The following is a 25624-nucleotide window of genomic DNA, read 5'->3' on the forward strand; positions in this document are numbered from 1 at the left end:
ATATAGCCTAATTTTTTCCTATAACCTTTTTATAAATTTACATACACAACAAACTTCTATTGGATTTTTTCTGTACACAACATATATACCAGTATATGTGATTCTACAGTGTCCACTTGAGCACCACCTAACTTAACCATTTCAAAATCCTTTGCAAACCTCGCCCTGTTCGCAACAGGATGTGTCTCATCAGTCCTGGCTACTGGAATGGCCTCCTCATTTTGAACATAAATGTATTTCCCTGTATCCATCACTCATTTACGCAGATCTTCCTCTTAAGGCCACACAAGGTGGACCGTCCAAGGACATGCATTCTTTTTCTCAATGTAAAACTTGAAAAGTCTCTGATCCATACTTCAACTGCTATGGTTTCCAAACCCTTCAATAACTTAGTCTGAATCTCCCAAAATTGGTCAATATCTGCTTTAGAGCACAAATCATAGATTGAATGGTATAGTTATTTCAACAAAGGTAGTCCCCAAAGGATCACCCACTAGTGCTTAGTACCTTTATTTCTGGATAGAAGAGAGAAAGTCTGTGTGTTCATGCATGTGGGCATATGTGTTGAGAGCAGAGTATCTCTATGTATTCCTTAGGATCAAGCCAATTAAGGTTTTATGTTAAAGGGTCTCTTACCAGTCTAGATACTGCTAGTTTTATTAGGTTGATGGGCCAGAAATCCTCAGGGATTTTTCTTTCTCTAACTCCCGTGTGCTGGAACTACACCTATGTCAGCACCCCAGGCTTTGCACATGGGCGCTAAGGATTGAACTCAGGACCTTATGGCTTGTGCAACCTGCTCTTCATTGGCTGAGGTTTCTCCCCAGCTCCAACTTGTGTCTCTTGATAGAAGAATGAATTTTACAATCCTCTGTATAATTGTGGCAAACATTCTCTTATCAGATACTCCCATAGCTCCAGCTTATCCTTGTGTCTCATCAAAAAAAAAAAATGTTTTCTTGCATTTATTTAAAGTTTACATTAAAAAAAAACAGCTTTGCTGTGTTGTGAATTATATGGTCAGGGCCCAGACACAAGCAAGTGGGAGACCAGCAACTGCTCACTTCATTCTCAGAGATACTCTTCCTTGGCCCCTTGCATAGCAGATTTGTTTGGCAATGGGACAGGATGTGAGCTGGAACCCAGGTATTGATGCTAAACTCCACTTCTGACCAAGCATGCTCCTTCCCCCAAGGCTCTATAAGTGTCATTTCCTTGTCCATACACTGGAATAATAATAATGCCTGGCTCATAGAATTGCTATGAAAATGGGAAAGAATTCTATGGAGATTTTTTTAAAACATCCCAGTATATCTAGCATCAATGGGAGGGGAGGACCTTGGTCCTGTGAAGGCTCGATGCTCTGGTGTAGGAAAATGCTAGGGTAGTGAGGTGGGAGTGAATAGGTGGGTAGGGGAGCACCCTCATAGAAGCAGGGGATGGGCGATTGTGGAGGTGAAACAGGAAAGGGGATAACATTTGAAATGTAAATAAATAAAACATCCAACAAAAATACATTTAAAATGTATATTATAGTATATTATCTATATGAAAGTATATTATCTAACACTAAATAAAATAAAATAACTCCTAATAAGAAATTGAGAATATTTTCCCCTACTCTATCTTATTCTAAGAAAAAGAAAAAGGTCTATTATAATAAGCAACAGTCTATTACTTTAGGGCAAACTTACATATATATTCATAATGGCCAGGGATATTCGTAACTACCAAGATGTGTAGGTTTACGCACCTTGCTCTTTTGCATTTTCTATGGACACCAGGTTTCCTTTCAGTCCTATGCAAGCTTTCCGTGCCTCTTGCCAGCTTTTTTTTTCTTCATTAGCAAATCCAAAAATTTTAAAGCACTGAAACGGAAGGGGAGGACAAAAGCAGAGGTTTTAGCTAAAGATAATAAAGTTCACATCAAGAAATAAAGTCATACATGAAAATTCCAGATAAATAAAACTTTTCTCAGGCCTAAAGGAGAATTGAAAAGGAAAAGGAAACCAGTTTGATGGCCCACATATTTCTCTGCAGAGTTTTATTTTTCCCTTGAGATAAAGGGCACAGATCTTTGGCTAATAGTTCATGTATGTTCTTACTTTCCGTTGAGAATTTGTGATGGGATTATCCAGTTATTGGTGATGACATAGGCAGAAGTTAACCCTGATGGCTGTGGTTGGCATCTGCCACCGTCCCACAGTGACCAGTGTTGCTGAGGTTTAGTGGTTCACAGTGAACAGTGAGAAATGACCCCCATAGGCTCGCACAGTGACCAACACTTCTGAGGTTTAGAGTCCCACAGTGAATAGCTCTGCTGGGGTGTAGTGGCACACAGTGAACAGCACTGCTGGGGTGTAGTGGGAAATGACCCCCATAGGCTCGCATAGTGACCAACACTGCTGAGGTTTAGAGTCCCGCAGTGAACAGCGCTGCTGGGGTTTGGTGGCACACAGTGAACAGCGCTGCTGGGGTGTAGTGACATACAGTGAACAGCACTGCTGGGGTTTAGTGGCACACAGTGACCAGTGCTGCAGGGGTGTAGTGGGAAATGACCCCCATAGGCTCGTGCTTCTGAATTCTTGCTCCTCAGATGATGGTGCCAGGTTTCGAGAATATGTACTCTTTGGGACATGGGCCTGGCTCGTGGACATAGGACATAAAGGTAGGCCCACAGGCATGCAGGTGGACCCTCTTCCAGTACTTTGTGTCCTAATCCACCATTTGTTCCCATCTCCATGGAGTCTTCTACTCCACCTGCTCTGCTTTGATAGACTGTGTTTTCCGAAATAGGAAGCAAAATCTCTCTTGCTTCTATTACCTTTTTTATATTAAAAAGAAAAAAAGAAAAGAAAAGAAAAGAAAAGAAAAGAAAAGAAAAGAAAAGAAAAGAAAAGAAAAAGAAATCCACCTAATGCAAATACCAAGACGGAGGTCAATTTTCTCCCATACCTTGTTCTTGTACAAATGCCAACCTTCCTTGCAGCCACCTGGTGTCGGGGGTGTGGTAGGCATGGCAGTGGCATTGATGCTGCTGTTATGTCTCTGGCAGATGAAGTTATTTGGATAACCACAGTTGATGTCATTCCAGAACCCTGTAAAAGAGAAGAGCTAAAGTAAATCTGCATACTCTTAATTTAAAACATACCTTCAACGATACAATGTCTCAGGAGGGATCTCAAAAAATGGTTCAGAATAACTTTATCTTATTTTCACATGACTAGAAGAACCTGTGCAATCTCTCTCTCTCTCTCTATGTCTCTCTCTCTCTCTCTCTCTCCTCACTCAGAATTCAGAAAGATTGCTATATGCTGAGCGTACTCTTGGAATTACAGATATATTAGTAAATTATTAATTACCAATAGTCAATCATATAATACTTAAGTATGTGTTTATGTTACTTCATTTAATCTTCTGAACAAAAGACAAATTACATCAACACTCCCACTTTATGCAACGAAAAAGAGCAGAGAGAGGTAAAGGTAATTGATTATAAATATATTCTAGGTATTTTCCTCACATAAGAACATAAAAAATGCTCCACAATTTGGAAGAAATAGGATGATACGTCATTTGTTAGCTTGCTAATGAACATCCTGATAAATTTATCTTTGCAAACAGAACTGTTACACAAACAAAATTCGGTGCCTCTGTCCTTTTCCTATGAAAGTGTTCTGCTAGCTACTTTTAGCCTGAAGATGCAGGAAATGGCACACGTCACACCCCAAAGCACTTTCAATAAGACCGGTATATGATCTACCTGAATTTGTGTACATCGTTACACAGTTTTCGTCATCATTTGCAAAGTTGGGTTCTCCTGTAGCCCAAGCCACAAAATCTACTTTGCTCCCGTCCATCCAACTGCAAAAGAGAATTGAAGCATTTTTCAACAACCCAGCTAAAATGACTGGCTACAACATAGAGGTGGGAAAAGACCAATACATCAAGATGAAGGCGGCATGGGATGTACACCAAATAGGAGGAACCTGAAGAAACTAATAGGAACTCTCAAATGTCTGGTACTAGGGATCCTTTGTGTTCCTCTGTAGTCTCCCTGATATCGTCAGGTCAAGTTCACAAACAACCACAGTTAGATTATTGTAAAATAATAATTCCCCTCATTTGAGGAATTGCTAGTCCATTACTAAAGAATCTACTTAAGAAGATGCTCAGAACAAACTCCCAATATCCCTGAAGAGGGAAACATGTATAGCCTAATTAGTCTGGAATCCAGAAGCAAAATTCCTTCCATAGTACTCTTCAATCGTGATTTCTATCAATTTAACTCTGTACAAGTTCCACACAACTTTTCAAAGAGACAGCAAATACATTATTTCTCATTAGCTCTGTTATGAGTTTTTTGTTTACTCCATGTTTTTATAAAGTGGATAAGCCAATTATTCGTCATAAATTATAGAAAATCAAGGACTCTGCGAGCTGGAAATAAAAGAAATCATAAAAATCAGGCCTCTTGTTCTGGAGATGATGAAATGGGTGTTTGCCCATAAGGATAGACAATGTCTCTATTCCCTAGAAGTAACAAACTTGACTTTAGGTCTCAGTTACTCAAAGGTAGTAATCAAAGTCCCACAGAATATATTTCACTAAGATAACTGAATGTGGAACAGATAGACATATCTGCTCTTGAAATTCAGGAGAACATTGAAAAAAAACCCAAGATAGAAGAATTCCCTTTCTCAAGCACAGCCATTCCTGCCCCTGTGTCTAAGGAAGGAGCAAGTCTGCTCTCCTGGGGAATGTTTCACCATGAACTTGAATACATTGCTGCTACAAGATGGGACATAGAAAAAGGGACATTTGACCCTGTGTACCAACATTGGTCCAAACAGGGTTGAAAATATATTCAGCATTCCTCTCTCTTTAACACATCTTCTTAATCAATGATTTGCTGATGGCTGAACACCCTAAGATAAAGACTAGTGGCATTTTGTGAGATCAAATCCTTTTGAGCTTTTAAATAATTAGCAATGTTGAAATCTTAATAGAGTCATCTTAAATAGTTTTATTTTCACATTTTTAAATATTTTTTTTCAGATTGTCACGGAACTTTTAATGCATTGGTAAACAAAGGTCTCAAAACAACTCCTATGTGTTTATCAGATCTCTTTTCTAAGCCATGATGTTAGCTTGATTTACTTACATGAACTTCTTATCCAAGCTGATTAACATGCCAATAAAATATGGTGACTGTCCACCATTCTTGTTTATCTAGAATGTAAAAATTTATAGATATAATTTACAGTCATCTACTAAGCAAATTGGGCAAAACATATGTATTAGTAAAGGGGCCTATTTATTTTTTCCAAAGAGGAATTCATGCACAGGTACTATAGAATTATATTCATAAGGATGAAAAATACGTTCACAATGTAATAACCTGTGTTTATAAAGTGAATACATTAGGTAATTTACTATAATAACAAATATCTATAACAGTTGGGTGCTGAAGAATAAAATGGGCAATGGGTTGTGTACACCATTCATAAGGACTTAATACATAGCATGTATTACAAATAAGAATTTATGTAACATTAGGATGTATTCTGAGAGTTCCAAAGAAAGGAATATCCACAAAGAGGATAATGTTAAACAATATCTTCATATCTTTGTAGTCAAATGAACTTTTCCATTAAATATTGACAAGTCCATTTTCTGCTATTCTGTTCATTCCTTCTCTGGCAAATGATGAGGAGGCCACATGCAGATTCTTTTTAATTTTTAGCCAGAAAAGTACTCAGAAAACACTAAAAAATTAATTACTTTCAGGAATAGCTGACAACTTGGGGACTACTGAGATTTTTATATGAATAATAAAACTACTATCTGTTCACAAATAATTTGATCCAACAAAGACTTCAGAGTCTTAATAAGCATATTGTACGTCATGCAAGTGGTCTAGGATTGAGACATAACAATTAGTTAAGACATGAGTCTTGAAAATTTAATTCATAAACTGAAAGGGAGCATCATAGTGTTTAGACTTGAAGTATTTCTGGATTCTGTGATTCTACAGTGGATGTTCTAACAACAAAGTGCATCCTTCTGTGTGACTGTATCAGGGCCTCATGAACTTGAATCATTTACCCTCAGCCTAATCATTTAGTACATAATTGGAAATTTTGTTCTATGGTACTGAATGCAGAAATCATCTTTCTTTATAGCATGCCACTCTACCCTTAACCATATCCTTACATATTTCCATAGAAACTTCTTTTCACTTTCACTTTTAATTGTAGCAAGATCACCAAAATTCTTCTTGCAAAATGCTCGTGCATTGTCCATGGTTTCCTTCTCTTTGCTAAAATAGTACTGGTAGTCTTTGTAAATAACCCACCCATCTGCAGTAACTGGTGGATCTGAAAAAAAGAATAAAGTCAAAGGAAAAGATAAATTACGTAGGTTTCTTTACGTAGATAAATTAAGGAATGGGGTAAGCAGGGATAAGCACTATGCCAAAGATATGAATGAACACCTCTACGACACCAGAAAATGCAAACTGTCAGTTGGGGACAGACTGGATTGTTTCGAGCTAAATATCTACCTTCTTCTAATAGTTCAATGAAGACTGGCCTCTCTTCTCCTAACTAAGATCTATGAGTTACTAGTGGGTGAAAGAAGTCCAGGCATTACTTTCTCTGGCAAGACAGCAGATCCAGGAAGATTTATACGTGGGCCTGTGATATCTAAGGGCAAAGACTTGGGGACTATGAAAACTCAGATTTCATCTACACCCCCAAGACTTCTTACAGATGGATCTGCATTGTTCATGGAAGAATTAGAGAACCAGGCAGTCAATTCATGAAGAAGGTGTCTAAAGCCTCTTTCGAATCATGGAATTTTTTTTCCTATGCTGCAAAAGGCTGTAAAGGCATCTATGGCCTAATACTAGGAGCTTGTATATGTTGGACTACAATGGAAAGGACTTCATAAATGTGATTAAATTATGGATCTTGATAAGGAGAGATTATCTTGGATTATCTGGGTGAGTTTTAAATCTAATGCAAGTGCTCTCAGAGAAGAATGCATAGACAAAGGTTCAATGCACAAGGATGCAATATGACACTGAACCATATGGTACAAAGTTGGGTTGAGGATGGAGCCAGAGGGCATTTAGGAAAGAACTCAAGGAAACCAAGTGAAGACCAGTGGCCAGAACCTCTTCAGGGAGGGAGCGGTGGTTCTCTGGATAAAAGCTTGTGTTTTGACTCAGTATAACCAATTTCAGATTTATGACTTCTAGAACTCTCAGAAATTAACTGTCTGCTGCTTTGAGCCACCAAGTTACAATTGGTCACGTGCTAAAGAAAACTCTGAACCCTTGGATTTGACTCATGAAACCACAAGAAAACATGCTAACAGGGCAACCGGTGTGTGTTGTCTGCTCTCTGGAGACAAAACTCCAACCTTTCATGAGATCCTCAAAGATACTAAGAACTCGCTTCCCACCATCTCCCTTTTCATGGAGGAAGGAAAGGAGTCAGAAAAGGCTATAATAAAGAAATCAGAAAACCCAGGGACACCTACTGTCTTGCGGAGCAGGCGTGGGCTCAGGCAGTAGTGTTTTCCCTGTAAAATAAAAATATAATCATCAGGCATCCACTAGTGCCACTTACTCCTTGTATTTTCCTATGTCAATAAAACCTTGACAAACTCCACACTTGCCCCATCCTCCCTCCAATGCACATCCCATCATGGTGGAAGATCGAAAAAAGAAAGATGGATGGATTAAGGTTGATACAAATGGATAAACCTCAGGAGAGGGAGACAATATCTAGGCTCCAATCGTGCCATATAAAAGAAAGAAAGAAACATTAATTTTAGAATCATGATTTCCAGCTTCATATCCCAAAACTATTTGATCTTCATTCCCCCTCCCCTAGTTATAAAAATGAACTAACCATGTTTATAAATAGACAGGGTAAAAATTTAAATTTTTGGTATGCAGTCAGTGTTCAGTTCGCAACAGTTTTCCAGGTAGACATTTTAGTAGTAACTATGAAATAATGTATATGTTCATTATCTGAAACCATTTCATGTGAGTTGTATATGGATAAGATACAAGTATTGTCCTTTCAATGAATCATATCTTTACTAAACTTTTACTTATATCTTGCTAGGATTTTTTTTTAATATTTTTCTTTCAAAATAGTTAATATCTGGATTTTGTTAGAATCTGACAGGAGGGCCCAAGTAGCCTTCCGAGTAACATATTTTCTATCTGCCAGAGTAAAACAAAGCTACTAACAACATAAAGAGGCCACAGTGAGTCACTGGCAGGCAGCAGGAGACTTTTTAAATTTAAACTCAAAAGGATACTAATCCAGAATGTGGAAACATGTGCATCCAGCCAGAAGAGGGCAGTACCGGGTCTCTTAACTGCAGAATGGGGGCAGCAGCCATGATTCCCCAACAGCAGAGGGCAATGTGGTTCCATCCTCTTATTGCTATGGCGTCAATATGTTTTAATTCAAGGGTGAGCTTGTTTCCTCCGTGTCATAACCCAGCTCCTCTGACCTCAATGCCTAACCTGTCTTTGCTCTAATTTCCAAGATATCATAAATAATATAAAGTGAGTCCCACAACACCAGGGCCTTCCCTACACTGCTGGTTCTGTGTGTGTTATGGATATTAAAATATCAAGCTTGAAGGGAGCTTGTACCTGTTTCAGGGATAAAATAGAAGGACAGAGGGTGAAAGTTCCAGAAAGCAAAACTGCATTGGCTTTCTACAGCACTAAAGGGCAGGTCTCCCATTAGCCCCTGCAGCTGCAGAGGATGGCCAGAGTCCCCGCTGCTGATGGGAATGTTTTTAAGGACGTGACTCTAATCCAGAATTCTTGGTGGCCTTTTGATCTTCTGTTCCTTTGGAACACTTATCTGTTTCCAACGCCTCCATTCTTATCCTGTGAAATAAGAGCCACACAGTTCCCTGATGCTGGCATTTTTGTTTGTTTGTGCCAATGGAGGAAACAAATTGGGGTATCAGAAGGCTAGCACTGTAGTGTATGAAAAGGAGGGGACAGATTTGTACCTTTTTGTATCTGACAAATCCAGTTGTTGAGGTGTTCACAGTTAATATCATTCCAGGACATGCCGGGGTCACCTTTCAGCTCACCACAATATTCAACATTTTGGTAATTATTTGGCTCACCGTAAGCCCAATTTTCATAGGAAACCTACGGTGGAAACATCACACTTGATCTGAACCACAACACCAGGTTGCTATGCTGTGCTAGAAACATTAGGCTGCAGATATTAACCACGTATACCACACCAGTGCAAATTTAAATTGGGAAAGGAAAAAGAGGGGCTGTTTGGATTCTTCATTCATTTGCTTTTTACTTTTAGCTATGGGAGCACATTTTGTGGACATGGGTGAGAAAGAAACAGCTTTTATTACATGGAAACTTTTAAGCAGACTAGAGTAGGGAATTGGTTTTTATAACATTTCCTTTATTCCCATTAAATAGAATGAATCCAGGGCCACAAGCAATGGGATTTATATGTAGGAAAAAGTTAGCAAGAAACTTCCATATCTCAGTCGGTAGTTGCAATTTCCTAAATTTACAGCCTGTTCTTAAGGGATGATATTTCAGTAAGCTGTTGGAAGCTTTTCCTCTATTACACAGGCTACAAAAAAATAATTAGAGAAGAAAAAGACTTATAAAATGTGACTAGCTGAACGACCAGCCTTTGCCAAAATGAACAATGGAAACAACTTGGGAATGTGGGTAGTTTTCAGTGATCAGAGTCTGAAGGGGTCTGGCTTAAGAATTATGATCATTATGATCAGTTTTCCATAAACATGAAATCCAAACACCAATGCAGCCACCAAAGAAACCATGTCACTTAAGCAAGTACCTTGGAAGATGCCTGTGGGTTCCAAGAGAAAATAGTGTTAATATCATAAAACATCCTTTCCCAGGATGACCAGGATGGCTAAATGTTGCTAGCAAAAGCCAGAGCTTCCCATTTCTCAAATTTGGAGAAGTTCATCTGACTCTAATAGCTACCAAAGTTGTGTCCAGTTTCACTGAACTAAAGGCAGCTGCAAAAGAGTTTTGAAGATATTTAATCATCTACATGCTGGCTTTGTGCAGAACTGAGTCATTTGGTATAAAGTGGGAGGCATGGTTTTTCATTCCTTAGGTTATTCTCATCCACAACTATGCTTAAAGTATGTGGAGGCCAGGGCTGGACAGTGAGTCTATACTACACTTGTATTTATCTTACATAAAAAAGTCTCCAACTGTCTTAATGACATATCTTGATAAAACACCAATAAGCCCAAATGATAATGCCAAAATAAATACACTGCAGGGTAAAAAAAAATGATATATTTAAAACTACTTACAGGAGAACCATCACTCCAGGTGAACCCCTCTGAAGGACTTCCATAGGTCAGTCCCAACCAAAACAGCTCATGGTAGCTTCCACTGCTCCTGCAACATACAAAGAAAGAAGATATCTCATCCTGGAAGGTTTTCAGTCTTTCAAAGGACCATCAAGAGTTGATAGATCCCTTTGAAACACACATTAGATAATACACAAGCAAAGAAAATAACAATTAAATGTGTCCTACAAAAATTGCCTCTGATGGTTACTATTGATTTACACTTGATAGACTGTAGAATCATTTAGCAAACAAGTCTCTGGACACATCTATGAGAAGTTATCTAGATTATGTTAGTCTTGATGCATGCCTGTGAGGAATTATCTCAATTAGATTGAAGTGGGAATACCCACTCTAAAAGTAGGTAGCACCATTCCTTGGACTTGTGTCCAATACTAGCTAACTAAGTACCCCTCTAATTTCCTGTTTCCTTATGCCAATCCAACTTTCATATTGCCAATGTAATGTGACCAGTGGGTCTTCTACTCCTATTACCATGCTCTCCCTGCCATAACAGATATGAGCAACCTCTTGAGCTATAAGCCACAATAAACTCCGTCACCTTTAAGTCATAGAGAAAAGTGACTTTAAAAATGTGAATTTGTGTACCACTTATCAATGATCTGAACCCTGGAGCACTACTGGGGAGGGGGGAGGATCTTATAAGGCATCTAAAGACATTCACTCATTCAAAGGTGTGTTGGGGGTCTTGTACTTATAAAGTGATTGGTTGTAAGATTTATAATTATTAAAGGATTGTTAACTGAAACTTAATCAATATTCTCAGCATTATAGGAGCCATGCGGGTAACACACAGCAGGGCTGGGCAGAAGAGAGACTTACGTAATCAGCCTCCAAATCACTTGCTGTTCATCTTTACTCTTGATGCTTGCCAGCTCCCCACCTATAGCTTTGCAAAAATCTCGAGATTCAAACCACGTTTTCTTTTCATGCTTTCCTTTTGCATACAGCTAAAAACAGGAAGACAGGAAATTATGTTACATTTGGTAGCTGATTGGATCAAAACAAAGAAGTCATCTACTTTCAATAAGATATCATTTATAGACAAAGCAAGCAGTGCCATGTTCCCAAACAATGCAGGTCTCTTGGTTGAAAATCAATTTCTGAGTAACTATTTGGATAACTAAACAAGGGGCGGGAGGTGATTTCATTGAGAAAACCTTACAAAATAAAAACAGTTTAAAGCCTAGGAGAAGTTAGATTAAAATATTGGAAGCTGAAGACATGTGGACTGTGTATACAGATCATTGTGAAAGAGAGAAAGAGTAATTTGGTTAAGTATTAAAAATTGTATTGGGACACACACGCACACAAAACAAAGTTTTGAAACAGAGAAAATAAACATGAATAAGCAAAAGGCTGTTCCCTTTGTCATCCTGTTCAGTTTAAATAATGAATAGCCTGGCAAACTTTCAACCATGTTGGTGGTGTCCTTCAAAAACTGTTGACTCTTTTCCTTAAATCTGCATATCTTAACAACTACTAGAACATACACCACAGCAGACTTTCATCTGACAGAAGTGGGTTAAAGTTAAATTAAGATTAACAGACTGTGTAAGGAAGTACTAGGTCCTATCATCCTGAGAACTGCAAATAGGATCCACAGTTAGTATAGGGCATGCTTAATGACGCAAGAGCTAGCTAACTCTAGGGGGTAAGGGAAAGGGCCCATGGTCAAAATGGCAAGTGGCTCAAGTGTTATAGTGAGAAAGGTTCAAGGAAAAAAGGAATGTTAGGGAAACAAAGAAGTTTGCAACAGAATGCAAGATGGATGCCAAGCTAAACAGGCAAGAGAAGGGACAGGGCCCTGAGTGGCTCACTGATCTGCTGAAGCTCATGAGGAACACAAGTGAGCCACCACACTCCTTCCATACATCTTCTAATGCAGCTAACTAGAACAAATAAACATCTGCTAAGAAGGCCTGCCCATTCCAGGAAGAATAGCCTAGACCACTAAAGTGAACTAAAACCAATGCAACGATGAGGAACAAGAAGCATTGGATTAGTTATTGACCCTGTGCAAGTACGGAGGAAGAGATGGACCAGTGACTGACAGCTAGCAGAAAGTCACAGTCTAACTATCAAAGATGAAGTCTGTAGGGAATAAAGGGAGTCTCCACCTATCACTAAATGGGCGAGGTACACAGGAACAGGACATGACTATTTCATTGGTTGTGCCAACTAGTTGTTCAACCAATGAAATTACCTTAGTCTTTGTCCAGTGTCTACCATAGAATTAACCTGGACAAAGAAGATCAGCAGTCTTTTCTCTTTGGGAAATTCCTTGTACTCTTGGGAGTTACTCTTGCTTTGCCTTTATTATTATTGTCATTATTATTATTTTTATTTTCTTTCAATTTGACATTTTTTCTATAATTCTCTTTCAGAAGCTATGTTCCTGCTTTGCTTAATCTGACTAACAGCTTCATCTTTAACCTTTGTTGGCACTCAGGCAATGAAATTAGGAGTTATTCTCTCAGGTCTATTTTTGGTGACTGTTTTTGGGCCAAGGATACATAGGCCAAGAAAGATACTATTTCTGTTTAAAAGAAAAAAAAAAAAAGAATCTCACCAATACCACTAAACAAGCAAAATCAAAGGTCGCTAGAACCACCAAGTTTTTAAAGTTTTTCTCTATTATTGTTCATGTGTCATAGCGTCATGGCTCTCACCATCATACGCTTGCAGAAGAGGAATTAGCTTCCTGTGGGTTGTAGCTGCCTAGGTGGTTAACACCAATACCTTGACCTGGACTTGGCTTGAGCACCACAAGTAAGTGTGTCTCAACAGCATTTCCCTCAATCCTACCTCAGCTTCCTGTATCCTGATATTGAATTTGTTTCCTAAACTTACCTACACACCAAATGTAATCAATTTCCACATCTTAGAATTTATAAGGATAGTTTTTATATATGTAACACATACTATTCCAAATACTTCCTAAACCACATAATTCATACTGAGGCATATAACTAGATCGGTTGAACATCTGGATTTTGTAGTGACTAGAATTCTAGTTCACAGCATAGCTACAGACAATTCTACTGTGCTTAATCTCTACAGCCTATTTTACCTTCAGGTATTTGTACTGTGATAGGAGTGGCATTTGAATGATGATGCATAATCTCCAGAATCTATTTTATAAATCCTCTCTTGCCTTGCCCCAAATATTCCCTTTCATGAGAATTATGGTTAACTCTTGATAGTCAAAGAAGACTAAACAACTCATGGATCTCCATGTCTACAAATAGGAGTTCTAGCTCAACCTTCTCCAGTTAGAGAACAGACAGAATTTTCTCACAGATTTTTTTTCTTTATTTAGCATTGGGGATGGACCCAGTGTCTCCCACTTGCTATGCAAAGACTCTACCCTGAGCTACATTCCTAGGCTTTGATTGAATTCTTCAAACATCTCACCAAACTGTCTTCTGGAGCATGTCAGGATCCTGTATCTTTGAAAGGAATTGGACAAGAGAGGTCATGAGCATATGAATTTATCATTAAGTACTAGATACATTTCGTGTTAGCATAAATCTAAATTTTTCTGTGAAGTTTATGGCAATATAGAGGGGGGGGGAGAACCAAATCCTTATTACATTGGAGTTGTGATGTTTTGTTTGTTTGATTGGTTCTGGTTTTGTTTGTTCCTATTTGTGTTTGACTCGCTGATTATTTTGGTGGTTGCATAGGAGAAAACAGAGGGTTCAGTCTAAGAATGTGTAAAAATAATGACAGAACAATGAATCCTTATTTAAAGGAATTGAGGAGCAACACTTTCACCGTCCATCATTATAATCATTAGGTGTTAAGCTAGAGAAACACAACATAAACTATGTAATACTGACACAAATAATTGTAGACCAGTTTTTCAATTAAGCTAGCTAAAGCTCAGGCTTGAAGGCAAGGGCAAAAGAAAATGCAAGAGGTTAAAGTAAGAAAGAACAGATGTTTTCTTAAAACAAGCATAACAAGCTCAATACAGGGCTAGAAAGTCACAGAGGAGAAACAAAGATGGAATGATTACAACAAAGCAGATGAGGCAAGAGGTCTGAGAGTCCTATCTGGGCTGTTGTCTGTGTTTGTGGGTCTCCATTAATGAGATCATAGTTTATCTCTATGCAAAGTGTCATCAATAAAATCACATTAAAATTTCTACAGGTGGAACTGAAGCTGGAAGTTGCATCTTCTGTAGTTTGGTTTTAGTTCTTGGATGTTTCAGATTCTTTATCAATTTGGCGATTGATCCTTACTTTGAAACACATGCTGGTTTTACTGGTGGTACCCCAGTCTTCTGGACATTTGGGTTCAGGAGTTGTTGTGGGCTCTGGTGGGCGAGTCACTCCTTCTGCCCAATGTTTGCACACAAATTTTGCCTTTTCTTCACAACTCAAAACATCCCATAAGCCACCTGCCACTCCGGTTTTCATGGCAACACATCCTGCCTTTCGTCCTGCATTAAACATAAAGTAGAACTCAATTCATCGGTTGCTTACTGAATATCTACCATGCTCAAAAAGGGTAATCAAAGCGGTGAAACAGTGTGCTCATCCCCTGCATGTAAGAATGAAATGTAGCATATGGAAGGCAGGTTACTATATTTTGCCTTTTATTTGTGTGGTCTATATTCCCAACATGATCATCATAAATATAGAAAGTTTTGATAACATCTTATATTTTCCACATCTGGCAGTATGGTTCACATTCAGACATTAGATAATAAAATATTTCGGCTAAAATGGCAAAGATAATAGGAAAATGGCTTTTCCTTCCTGTCCTTCTGCAGGACTTCCTACCTTTCCTTTTTAATTCTCTGAGATTTCCTCCTCCCCACCATGATCCACTTCAGTCTCCAGGACCAAAGCACTTGATAAGATTTCCAAACAAGACACATCTGGGTTGGAGGATTTGGGAAAATTACTCAAGTTCTCTTGCTTCCTTGTCTTAAGATGCAAACCACAGGCTCTGCTATGCAGAGCTGTGAGGAAGGTACTGAAGAAAGTCAAACAATGATCACAGAACTGAAAGTCTGTAATTCTGTTTTGTGGTCATTGTAGTAAGAAGTCACATAGAGGTTAGAAAACATCAAGATTCTTGCTGCTAAGAGGAGCTAATAATTTTAACAATAGTTTTCAAAGAATTTTAAATACTTAAAAGTTTATTATCATAGTTCTAAAGAGACATATCCTTTCTAGTTAATTTTCTCTAAAGCTCCCCATCCCCTGAGACGTTTTTCAGATTCCTAGATGCACAGTCTTGCACTGAAACTGACTGCCACTGCAATAGATGACAGCTGAGGCTGCTGTGATCCCCTGACCCACTGGCTACAAGATTCATTCATCTTTCTTGATACTCAGGTCAGGCCCCAAGTGCCTTGTTTGTTCTTGAAGCTGTAGGTTTGGGCACTCAGTCATCTTTCCATACAGGATAGTGGGGACTGAGGGCAAAGCTGTGGTGCCAGAACATGGATGGCTAGAATGGGAGGATCTTGATTTTAAGGCCAGCCTACATAATGAGTGCCATAGGGAGCTCTAACAGCTACATTGTAGGTTCCAGTCTAACCCTGGACTATACAACAAGAGACTTTGTCTCCAAGACTCTCAGTGGTCACAGCTGAGCTATGGTTCTAGTTTAATGAATTTTTATTCTTGAAGATATTCAAGTGCTCATTACTCAGAATCCTGCTGGTGAGTAAGTAACCAAGGCAACATAAAGCTACCCAGGAAGAGCTGTGACTTTCCCCAAAACTGAGACAAACAAAATGAGAATGTGTTCATTTACATGATCTTGAATCTCACCGTTTTAGTGTTTAATGGTTTAATAATCAAATAGCAGGTGTACAAACAGTATAATCTGATTGGTGACATCAGTTCCCCACTCAAAGCTGCTTATGCAAATTTGACTAACAGCTGGAGATTAGGATGTATTGAGCCAAGTAGCAAACCCATGCGCTTAAGTGGTTATTCCTCGAATAGCTTGTGATTCTGGCACACTGATTTGCTTTCTGTAAAGGGTGTTGAAGTGTCTGAGAGATGGCATAGTCAGTAATATTATTTGCCAGTAACATCAGTATATAAAGATAAAGAAGCTGTTGGTGTCTGTTAGAGAGCCTACTTTGGGTTTCCAGTCAACAAAAGCAATTCAAAATACCAGGGCAGCTGGTTGGTCCAAAACCGGATTCCTCAGACTAGCTTACTGCCAAGATTGGTATAAGTCTAGGCTTGGGCATCTCTAGTTCTATAAATCCTGAGTTTCAATTTCTACATCTTTTAAAAGAAGATACTTAAATGCCCCTTGTTATTCTTGGAAAGATAAAATAAAATCCCATGTTTGTAAAGGGTTAATGCAAAAATTGGAATAATGATTCCCCAGGAGCGTTTGCATTGGTCCCACCATTCAATGACATCCATATTCATATTCAGCCCCACTGAAAAGTTTTACATCTACTTTCTATAGGGCCCCGTTTTGTGAAATTAGGCAAATATTTATAACACCCGAGAGCACTTGAAATGTTTCATTGCTTTAAATATACCAGAACCAAATTACTTAACAATTTTCTCTTCCTCTTTGCACCAGAATACTGAAAGCTGGATGGGAAGGCATGGGAGAAGAGAAATGTAAAAATTACTTAAACACAATTGACTTGCATGCTGCATTGGAGAGGTGTCTGCAAGACTGACAGGCTCTGCTGGAAGGAATGAGGGAATGCCCTGAGCACAGACCCCTAGACCTGCCCTGAGCACAGCTCCCGCATACCTGGCATGTCGGCATTCCAGTGTGTAAACTGCACCTGCTCATCCACAGTCCACCGAAACGTCCCTTTGTTTTGAACATCTGAGAGTCCTGTCCAAAAATATTTTTCAGGCCTCAATCCAACCAAACTAGTCAGGAATGCTTGTTCATATCTTTAAAAGAATTAAAGTAACTAAACTTTAGAAACATTTATGCAAATTTCTTAAATTATCAACATGAAAATTATTTCAATTGTATACCCGAGATATTGTTTCATTGATAAATTCAAATATTGCTTTACTCTTCTGTAGCCATTTCCTCTGGATTTTAACATTCTCTCTTAAAGACAGAACATATGTCATAGATCCAGGAAGCTAAAGAACTTAGAAAGCTCGGGAGGTTTATGAAAGTTACAAGACTCACAGGGCCTCTTCCTGGGATTATAGAAGCAATAAATAATTGCTAGGGAGACAAGACTCTTCTACAGAGCTACGTGTAAATTGCTCAGGGAGTGTCAGGGATGCAGCTTTCATGAATCATCACCCATGCTGAAGTGGGCTTTCCAGTGAGGGTGCTGCCAATAAATCACTCATATCCATATATGTAACCTTTACTCACACTTCTTCTGTAAGTTACCCTGTAAACTCCCTGATTCCCCAAGCTGGACCTGGGGGGAATCATTTCCTTTATGATCTGGCATGAATAAACATTTCATAACTTCCCACAAAGAGTCACGCAGGAGTCATAGCTTTATATCGTTTACATTATAATAGTCTTCACTAAGGAAAAGTAAGTTTATGAAGTTAAACTACCATCTAGCTGAGTGGATCGATCCATTCAGACATTCTTCTCTCATCCTCATATTGGCCTCTCTAGCCTTCACAAAATTTAAGAGAACTTTGAAAATACAAAGAAGAAAACTACAGCAGTTGGAAAAATTATTTGAAATGACCAGACCATTTTTTACACAGGTCAAATGCCCTGCTCAATTCTTGATTACAGATGATAGGGTTATCAAGGAGAATCACAAATTGGGACCATCTTTTTTCTTTCCCTTTCTGATGATAAGCAAAGCAATAAAGATCTGTCTAAAAAAAAAAAAAAAACACTTGAAATAAAGAAGGCAACTTGGGCAGAAATGTCTCAGAAAAATAGGCACTGCATTTTCAGGAACATCAAGAGCTAGGGAGAACAAAGAGGACTGTGGGCCCTGATAAAAAATGGCAGATGTTATATTTAACCATAGTCCGAATAATTCCAGATGCCTAAAAAGAGCAACCAAAACACTATAAGTACAATTTACTTTCTAAAACATGAAAAGGAAATTTAATGACAGTTAAATACAAAGAGCTAAATACAAATAGCTCAGAGAACACGAGAACACATGAAGAATAATTCTCTTCTTGTATACGATTCTTTAACCAATCAATCACAAATGTATATCCATGGTATTTAGACAATCCATCTTCTCTGTCTTGAGAGAATACATATCTGTGTTCTAGTAGTTAGATGTTTATATTAGCATGTCATTGCTGGGAGAGGAAGATGCAGTTTGAAACACAATCCTCTGATATCTATTTTTATCACCAGATTTTTAGTATCAGCAGGACTCTGTGGATTTTGAGTCTGCCCTGAAGCAATAAAATGTCAGTGACTTTTAATTTTTTTTAAGTTTTTTGAATGTATAAGCCAAGCTTTGAAAAGAGTAAGAAAGAAAATAAAACAAAGACGTAAGTAAATCTCAAAGGTGAATGAAACCTCAGAGCTTAAAGTTACATTTTAAAACCCTCTACTTTCTGTTTGATTTTCTTAGCCTATCATTCAATTAGCCAAGCCAACAAAGCTTAGTTGATTACTTAATTAGTTAACTAAGATAAAAGAATAGAAAGAATGAGTAGAATATTTGCAGATATTACAGTCTACATTTGGGAAGTTGGGATCATAATTTTGGGCCTCTGACCTGCCTTCTTTAGTAATAAGTGATAAGACCCGTCCTATCAAGCCCAGGGATCTATGTGCCACACCCTGGAGGGAGAAAGGCTGTAAGCCCTGAGAGGCACAGAAGAATCTTGGCACCTGCTGTGTTTCCTTGCTTAGTCTATTAGCCAGTATTCTCAAGCAATAGAGTCTCTCAAGCAGCTCAGAAAGTGTTCCACATGGCTGAGCTGGTGGGATTTCTGGATGGTGCAGGACAGTAGAAAAGATGGAATTTCCACGTTCCTTGTCTTCCACTTCACCCTGTTTGTCTCTTCACTTGCATCCTTATATAATGCTCACTCTCTCTGTCTCTCTGTCTCTGTCTGTCTCTCTCTCTCTGTCTCTCTCTCTCTCTCTCTCTGTCTCTCTCTCTCTCTCTCTCTCTCTCTCTCTGTCTCTCTCTCTGCATCTGTGTGTGTGTGTGTGTATGTTTGTTTCACATATGAAAACCAGAGATCAATGTTGGGTATCTTCCTTAATCTCTCTCCACCTTGCATTTTGAGTCTGAGTCTCTCACTGAACCTGGAGCTCACCAGTTCATCTAGACTGTCTGGCCAGTAGCCTTAGGGATCCTCCTCTATCTGCCTTCATAGAGCTAGGATGCCAGACATATACTATAATGCCTGGCATTTTACCTGGGGGCTAGGGATCCAATCTCAGGTCCTCAGGCTTCTGTGACAAGCACTATATTCACTGAGCCCTCTCACCTGACCCTCTCCTTAAGACATCCCCTAAGTGAATCAGGAAATGTAAGTGCTTCCCAGAGTTCTCTGAGTTGTTCAAGCAAATGAATGGAGCCTAGCATAGGGTTGTAGGAATGTATTTCTATAGCTGGCCCTTCAGAAATGCAGGCAACATACACAGCTTAGGGCTTGCAACTGGACCTGACATGAGTCAAGTACAACCTCCAGAGGAGCAAACTCTGCCTGTGGGATCTGACACTGCTGCCAAACAGATAACATAAGAACTGAATTAAGTTCAGGGATCCTAGGGTGGAGTCACTGAAATATTGCTTGCTGGGTGCTCGGGGCAGCCTTGACACCTTAGAGATTAGAGAACTGATTTGAGCTGTGAGTGTGCATTAGGAAAACATATATGTGAGCTGGTCCCTCCTTGGAGTGATTCTCCTTTGCTCCTCTTTTTCACAGAGCGAGTGCTAAAGAGAACAAAATGGGGTGTTACCTGGACAAAACTTTTTTTTTGCTTTAAAATTTGACAGCTAACAAACTAGAAAACACTAGATCTGTAATATGCACTCAATATATTAGCCATAAACATCTGAATAGGGATGCCAGTCATGGTGTCTCACACCTTTAATCCAAGATCTGTTCAAGATGAGTTCAAGGCCAGTCTGATCTACACAGCAAGTTCAGGCAAGCCAGGCTGCATAATAAGACCCTGCCTTAAAATTAACACTTTTAGTAAATAGATGCCTAAAAGTAACAAAGTACTTGTATAGTGTTTTCAATTAAGTCAATAAATAAGAGTATTTTAAACATTTCTACCTTTATAAAGCATGACTCAAAAACATATGTAATCTACTTCAGCATGTATAGCATGCTAACTCTAAGTTTTTTTTTTAACACTTTCACTACTTGGCTTATTGTAGAATAAGTTTAATATAGTTCCATACCTGTCTTCAACTGTTGTTAAATAAGCCTTTTCGTTTGTGCATGTTTGGTTTGCATCAGCGAAGGTTGATAGAGTGGATCCAATCAAGTAGCAGTAAAACCCATGCCGTTTCCAGCCCTATAAACGCCATTAAGTAACAAGCAAGAAGAGGGTTATGATGTGATGCACATTTATTAGGAAATACTGTTAAATGATTCCTCCATGTAACACAAGTAGCTGAACTGGAGAGTCTAAAGAAAACGGCACAGAATGCTATTAAATGCAACGGGAATTGCTTATGCATTTGAATGAAGAAATTCGAATGACATTGTCCCTCACATGACAGATACTGAGAGTAAAGGAAGGCAAGGCTGTCCTCTGGCATCCTGAGGCTTCCTGCAAGGCACACTACTTGTGAAATGACTTCTGAGGAAACCGAATAACACAGCTCAGGTCAGGATGGATTTCATATGAGGTCATCCCAGAAAATAACTTGAGGACCTGTAAGCACAGATGTCTACTGATGTCAGAGGGAGGTGGTAAACATGAATGATGTCTCTTGGCCATTGGACTTCATGACATTCTTTTCCCATATTTCAAATACACAAAATACTATATAATACTATATAAAATCATCCAAATTCAAACTTCAGGGGAGAGCTGGAGAGGAATTGAGGAACTCTCCCAGTACAAAACAATCAAATTAAAAGCTAAACTTGTGATTGGCTAGGAGGATATCAAATGCACATTGGGGTCTGGGAGTAGGGTCCAGCTGTCAACACAGAGAAGAGAGCAATAGAAAATTCTAGCCAGGCAACTCCAACTTAACAAGCCTGTTATCTGCTTGGTGTGTTAGATTCCAGAAAAGAGTCTTACATTTCAAAATAAATAAGAGACCTTGCCTCTGTACATAAATTGAAAGGCAATCAAGCAAGACATCCAGCACTAATTTAAGACCTATACATGAACATACACACATAGAGACTGACACACATGTGAACAGGCATACACACATGCATATGCACCACATATACATACAAAACAAAGAGGAAAAACATAGACACTAGGAGACTGAAAATCTACACAAAACAAGTTTCAGAAACACAGTGAATAGACTAAAGGACTAACATATTGTTCAAAAATTGAAAGGCAAATACAAGACCTCAAAATCAAGAATTCCATACTATAACAAAATGAGCCATAAAAATTATAATATGAATAAAATGCATTTGGAATTGCATCATAATAAAAATAAGGTTTTAAAAAATGGCTAACCAGTAGTCTCAGATTACCTTTCTTTCCTGTTAACACTTAAAACATATGCATCCCTTAGCTCTCCTGCAGGAAAATCCTAATACTGCATTGTAAGTCAGGCTCGAAAGTGACTCAGAACCACTTTGAGTTAACATCTTTGTTTAGTGTTTTTCACCCTCATAGCATAGAATAGAAAGTGGAATCCCTGAGGCTAGTGAGACAGCTCAACTTGAGACAGTATATGCCCTGCAGGCACAAGGGTCTGAGTTTAATCCCCTAGAAGAAAAGACAAGTTTCCTACTAAAGTGGCCACTCTCTGTAACCAGGCAGGACTTCCAGTGGAGGAAGGGAGACAACAATTCACCCACAAAACTGTTGACCCAAAATTTGTCTTGCCTACAAGGTGTGTAGGGATAAAGATGGGGCAAAGATTGAGGAAATGTCCACCTGATGATTGGCCCAACATAAGGCCCATCCCATAGAAGAGGGCCAACTCCCGACACTTGATAACTCTGCTATGCTTGCAGACAGGAATATAGAATAACTGTCTTTTGAGAGGCTTCATCCAGCAGCGAATGGAAACAGATGCAGAGACTCCTAGCCAAACATTAGGTGGAGATTGGGAGTCCTGTGGAAGAGTAGGGGGTAAGATTGAGGGTCAAGAACACCCCAAGAAGACCTATAGAGTGAACTAACCTGGGCCCATGGGGGCTTGCAGAAACTAAACCACTGACCAAAAAGCATGCATCTGCTGAACCTAGGGTTCCTACACATTTGTAGCAGATGTGAAGTTTGGTGTTCATGCGGGTCCCTTAACAACTCTCAGGGGCTGTCTCTCACTCTGTTGCCTGCCTTTGGATCACTTTTCCCTACCTGGACTGGCCTCAGTGGGAGAGGATGACTTAGTCCTGCTGGGACTTGATGTGCCAGGCCAGGTTGGCTCCCCACAATGAGGGCTTCTTGTTCTCTGAGGAGAAGGGAATGAGATAATGAGGGGAGGGATTTGTGAAGGTGGAACTGGAAGGAGAAAAGGGAAGGGGCTACAATTATGATGTAAAATGAATAAATAAATCAATGAGTTGATTAAAAAAAAAGACAGATCTCTAATTTCAGCACTGCAGAGGTGGGAACAGATAGATCCTGGGGGTTGTTGGTCATTTGCTCTGGCCTGTTTGCTACAAGCCAATGAGAACTCTTGTCTCATAAAAACAATGTGGGGTCAACATCAGTAAACTTCCCCCAGTAGCAGATAGGAACAGATGCAGAGACCCACAGCCAGTCATTACTTGGAGAGAGAGTCTAAAGGGAAGTTCTTCATCAAATCCCTTCCCTCAGAGCTCAGGGAACCCTGTGGAAGAGGAGGCAGAAAGAGTGTAAGAGTCGGAGCAGATGGGGGACACCAAGAGAACAAGGCCCTCTGAATCAGCTAAGGAAAGCTCAAAGAGACTCACACAGAGTGAAGCAGCAAGCACAGGGCTCACGCAAGTTTGCACCAGGTCTTCTGAATATATATTATAGCTTTTAGCTTAGGATGTTTATGGAGCCCCTGACCGTGAGAAAGAGTGGGTCTCTGATTTTTGTGCCTCCTCTTGGAATGTTTGTCCCCCTGTTGGGTTGCCGTGTCCTACTTTAATAGGATGATTTTTTGCCTTATATTATATTTTTTCTTGTGTTTGGTTATTATCCCTTGAGCTGTTTTTTAATAAGGAGAGACAGAAAGGGACGGCTCCACAGGGGAGGGGAGGTGGGGAGGAACTGGGAGAAGGAAAGGGGAAATATTGTATGAGACAAGAATCTATGTTCAATAAAAGGAAAAGTAGCAAAATAAATCAAGCAAACAACTAACAATAAGACAATGTGGGAAACCTCCTCATTAAGGATAACATAGGTTGCTGAATAGCCTCGACTTCCACATACATATAAACACACACACACACACATAGTACTTGCAGAATGACACCCAAAGTTGATCTCTGGCCTCCTCACAAACACATGCACAAACACCAGCACATACACATATATCTACACAAACACTCACATAAACCAAAAGAAAAGAAGTCTTTATTACCTCCCTTGATAATTTTCTGGATACAAAATTAGAAGGAATTTGGACCACTGTTAAGACCCTTCATGCATCTGTCAGATGCTATGATTTTTCTATTATCTAATGCTTTTCTTCACAGTATATTTGCCCCATAGAAACTTATGAGTCATATATTCCTGTCTTTCAATATTTGTTATCAGATGATGTGACCACGGCATAGCACCAGAAATGTTACCAAAAGACCATTAGTTTTCACTTTGCCCTTAATTCAGAAGAAGTAAGAAGTAAAAAAGAGGAAGATGAGCTACTCATCAGACAGGAAAACAATAACCATTAGCCTACAAAATTATGTTTGTAGTTTCTTCATGTTTTTAGAAGTCTTTTACAATATAATTTATTTTAGCCTCCTAGAACTCTGTGTGCTTCTGTGTCTGTGCGTTTCTGTATCTGCCTCTGTCTCTGTGTATCTATCTCTATGTCTGTCCCTCTGTCTGTCTGTGTGTGTGTGTGTCTGTACCTATCTGTCTATATTTATCTACATGCCATTTATCATCTATCTAGCGATCTACCTACCTACCTACCTATTACCTGTCTCTCAGTATGTCTCTCTCTGCTGGTAAGGCACATACATTATGAGTTTGTGTGACTGTATTTAACAGTGTTACTCAGCACAAGTTTAAGACTAGGTGCCCTGCCTCAACTGTAGTGATGTCCTGAAAAGTTTCCCCTACTGGAAGAAAGCTCATTCAAGACACTGTAAGCAGGAAAGCGGCCAATAATGGCTTGCTGTCAGCATGTCAGCATTCAAAATTATTCAAGTGTTTAACTGCCCATAGGATCTCAGACTCCCCGATCCCTGCACAGCAACTTCTCTTGGAGTCTGTCTTCACCTCATCTCCCAGACCATGCCCTTTAAGTGTTTCATTTTATTTTCTATTCCCCTTTCAGTTCTCATGACATTCTGAATGGATCCAAGAAGTGTATGCACCTCCCCATTGACCAGAGACTGCCCCATGCAAACGTCAAGAAGGGTGGAGTTATCAGACACAGTAAAACACTGAATATTTACACACTTGAAACACTGTCCTTTGGTAATAATGAAGTGCTGTCTGATACCAAGCAAAGCCCACTGTATCACATGGCTATCTTCAGTCACTGCGGATGATCTGTACTCACTTTCCGGCAGCCTTTGTCTGCACCCTCCGGTACTACAGCATGGCTTTGTGATACCATCTTACAGATGTAACCTAGTGGGTGCTCACAGGCTCTGTCCGCCCAGTATCCATCCTACAGAGGAAAAAGAAAAATAAGTGATTATCTGTATTCAGACATAGGTTCATTTGTTTCTTTCCAGTGCTGAACCCAGGGCCTCATGCATGCTAGCTAGGGGAAGCTAGCATCGACAGACAAATGGTCAATTCATATCTTACATGTGAGCAGTATATTTGGCTCTAACTGTTCATGTGTAAAGAGATTGTAGGACTAATGCGATTCTTTATCCTGAGTTTTCAAACTCAGGATGTGGAGTTGCTTGGCCTCGTGCTGTCTGTACTCTAATGTTAATTCTGCTTT

General features: G+C 39.3%; 1 protein-coding gene across 1 annotated transcript in view; it reads right to left on the minus strand.

The window, feature by feature from the left end:
* Mrc1 (mannose receptor C-type 1) overlaps positions 1–25624 on the minus strand; it is an 86768-nt gene that overhangs the window by 20265 nt on the left and 40879 nt on the right. Inside the window, exons 9-21 of the mRNA XM_021155588.3 lie at positions 25229–25339; positions 20777–20892; positions 17191–17339; positions 14688–14887; positions 11260–11387; positions 10378–10465; positions 9055–9199; positions 7549–7590; positions 6217–6380; positions 5165–5232; positions 3764–3864; positions 2956–3098; positions 1754–1868 (exon numbers count right to left, since the gene is read on the minus strand). Coding sequence (XP_021011247.1) covers positions 1754–1868; positions 2956–3098; positions 3764–3864; positions 5165–5232; positions 6217–6380; positions 7549–7590; positions 9055–9199; positions 10378–10465; positions 11260–11387; positions 14688–14887; positions 17191–17339; positions 20777–20892; positions 25229–25339 — 1570 coding nt within the window. The remainder of the gene's footprint in view (positions 1–1753; positions 1869–2955; positions 3099–3763; positions 3865–5164; positions 5233–6216; positions 6381–7548; positions 7591–9054; positions 9200–10377; positions 10466–11259; positions 11388–14687; positions 14888–17190; positions 17340–20776; positions 20893–25228; positions 25340–25624) is intronic.

The sequence above is a fragment of the Mus caroli genome, unplaced genomic scaffold (genome assembly GCF_978045245.1).
Source record: "Mus caroli unplaced genomic scaffold, Mus_caroli_1 scaffold_2, whole genome shotgun sequence".
Lineage (NCBI taxonomy): Eukaryota > Metazoa > Chordata > Mammalia > Rodentia > Muridae > Mus > Mus caroli.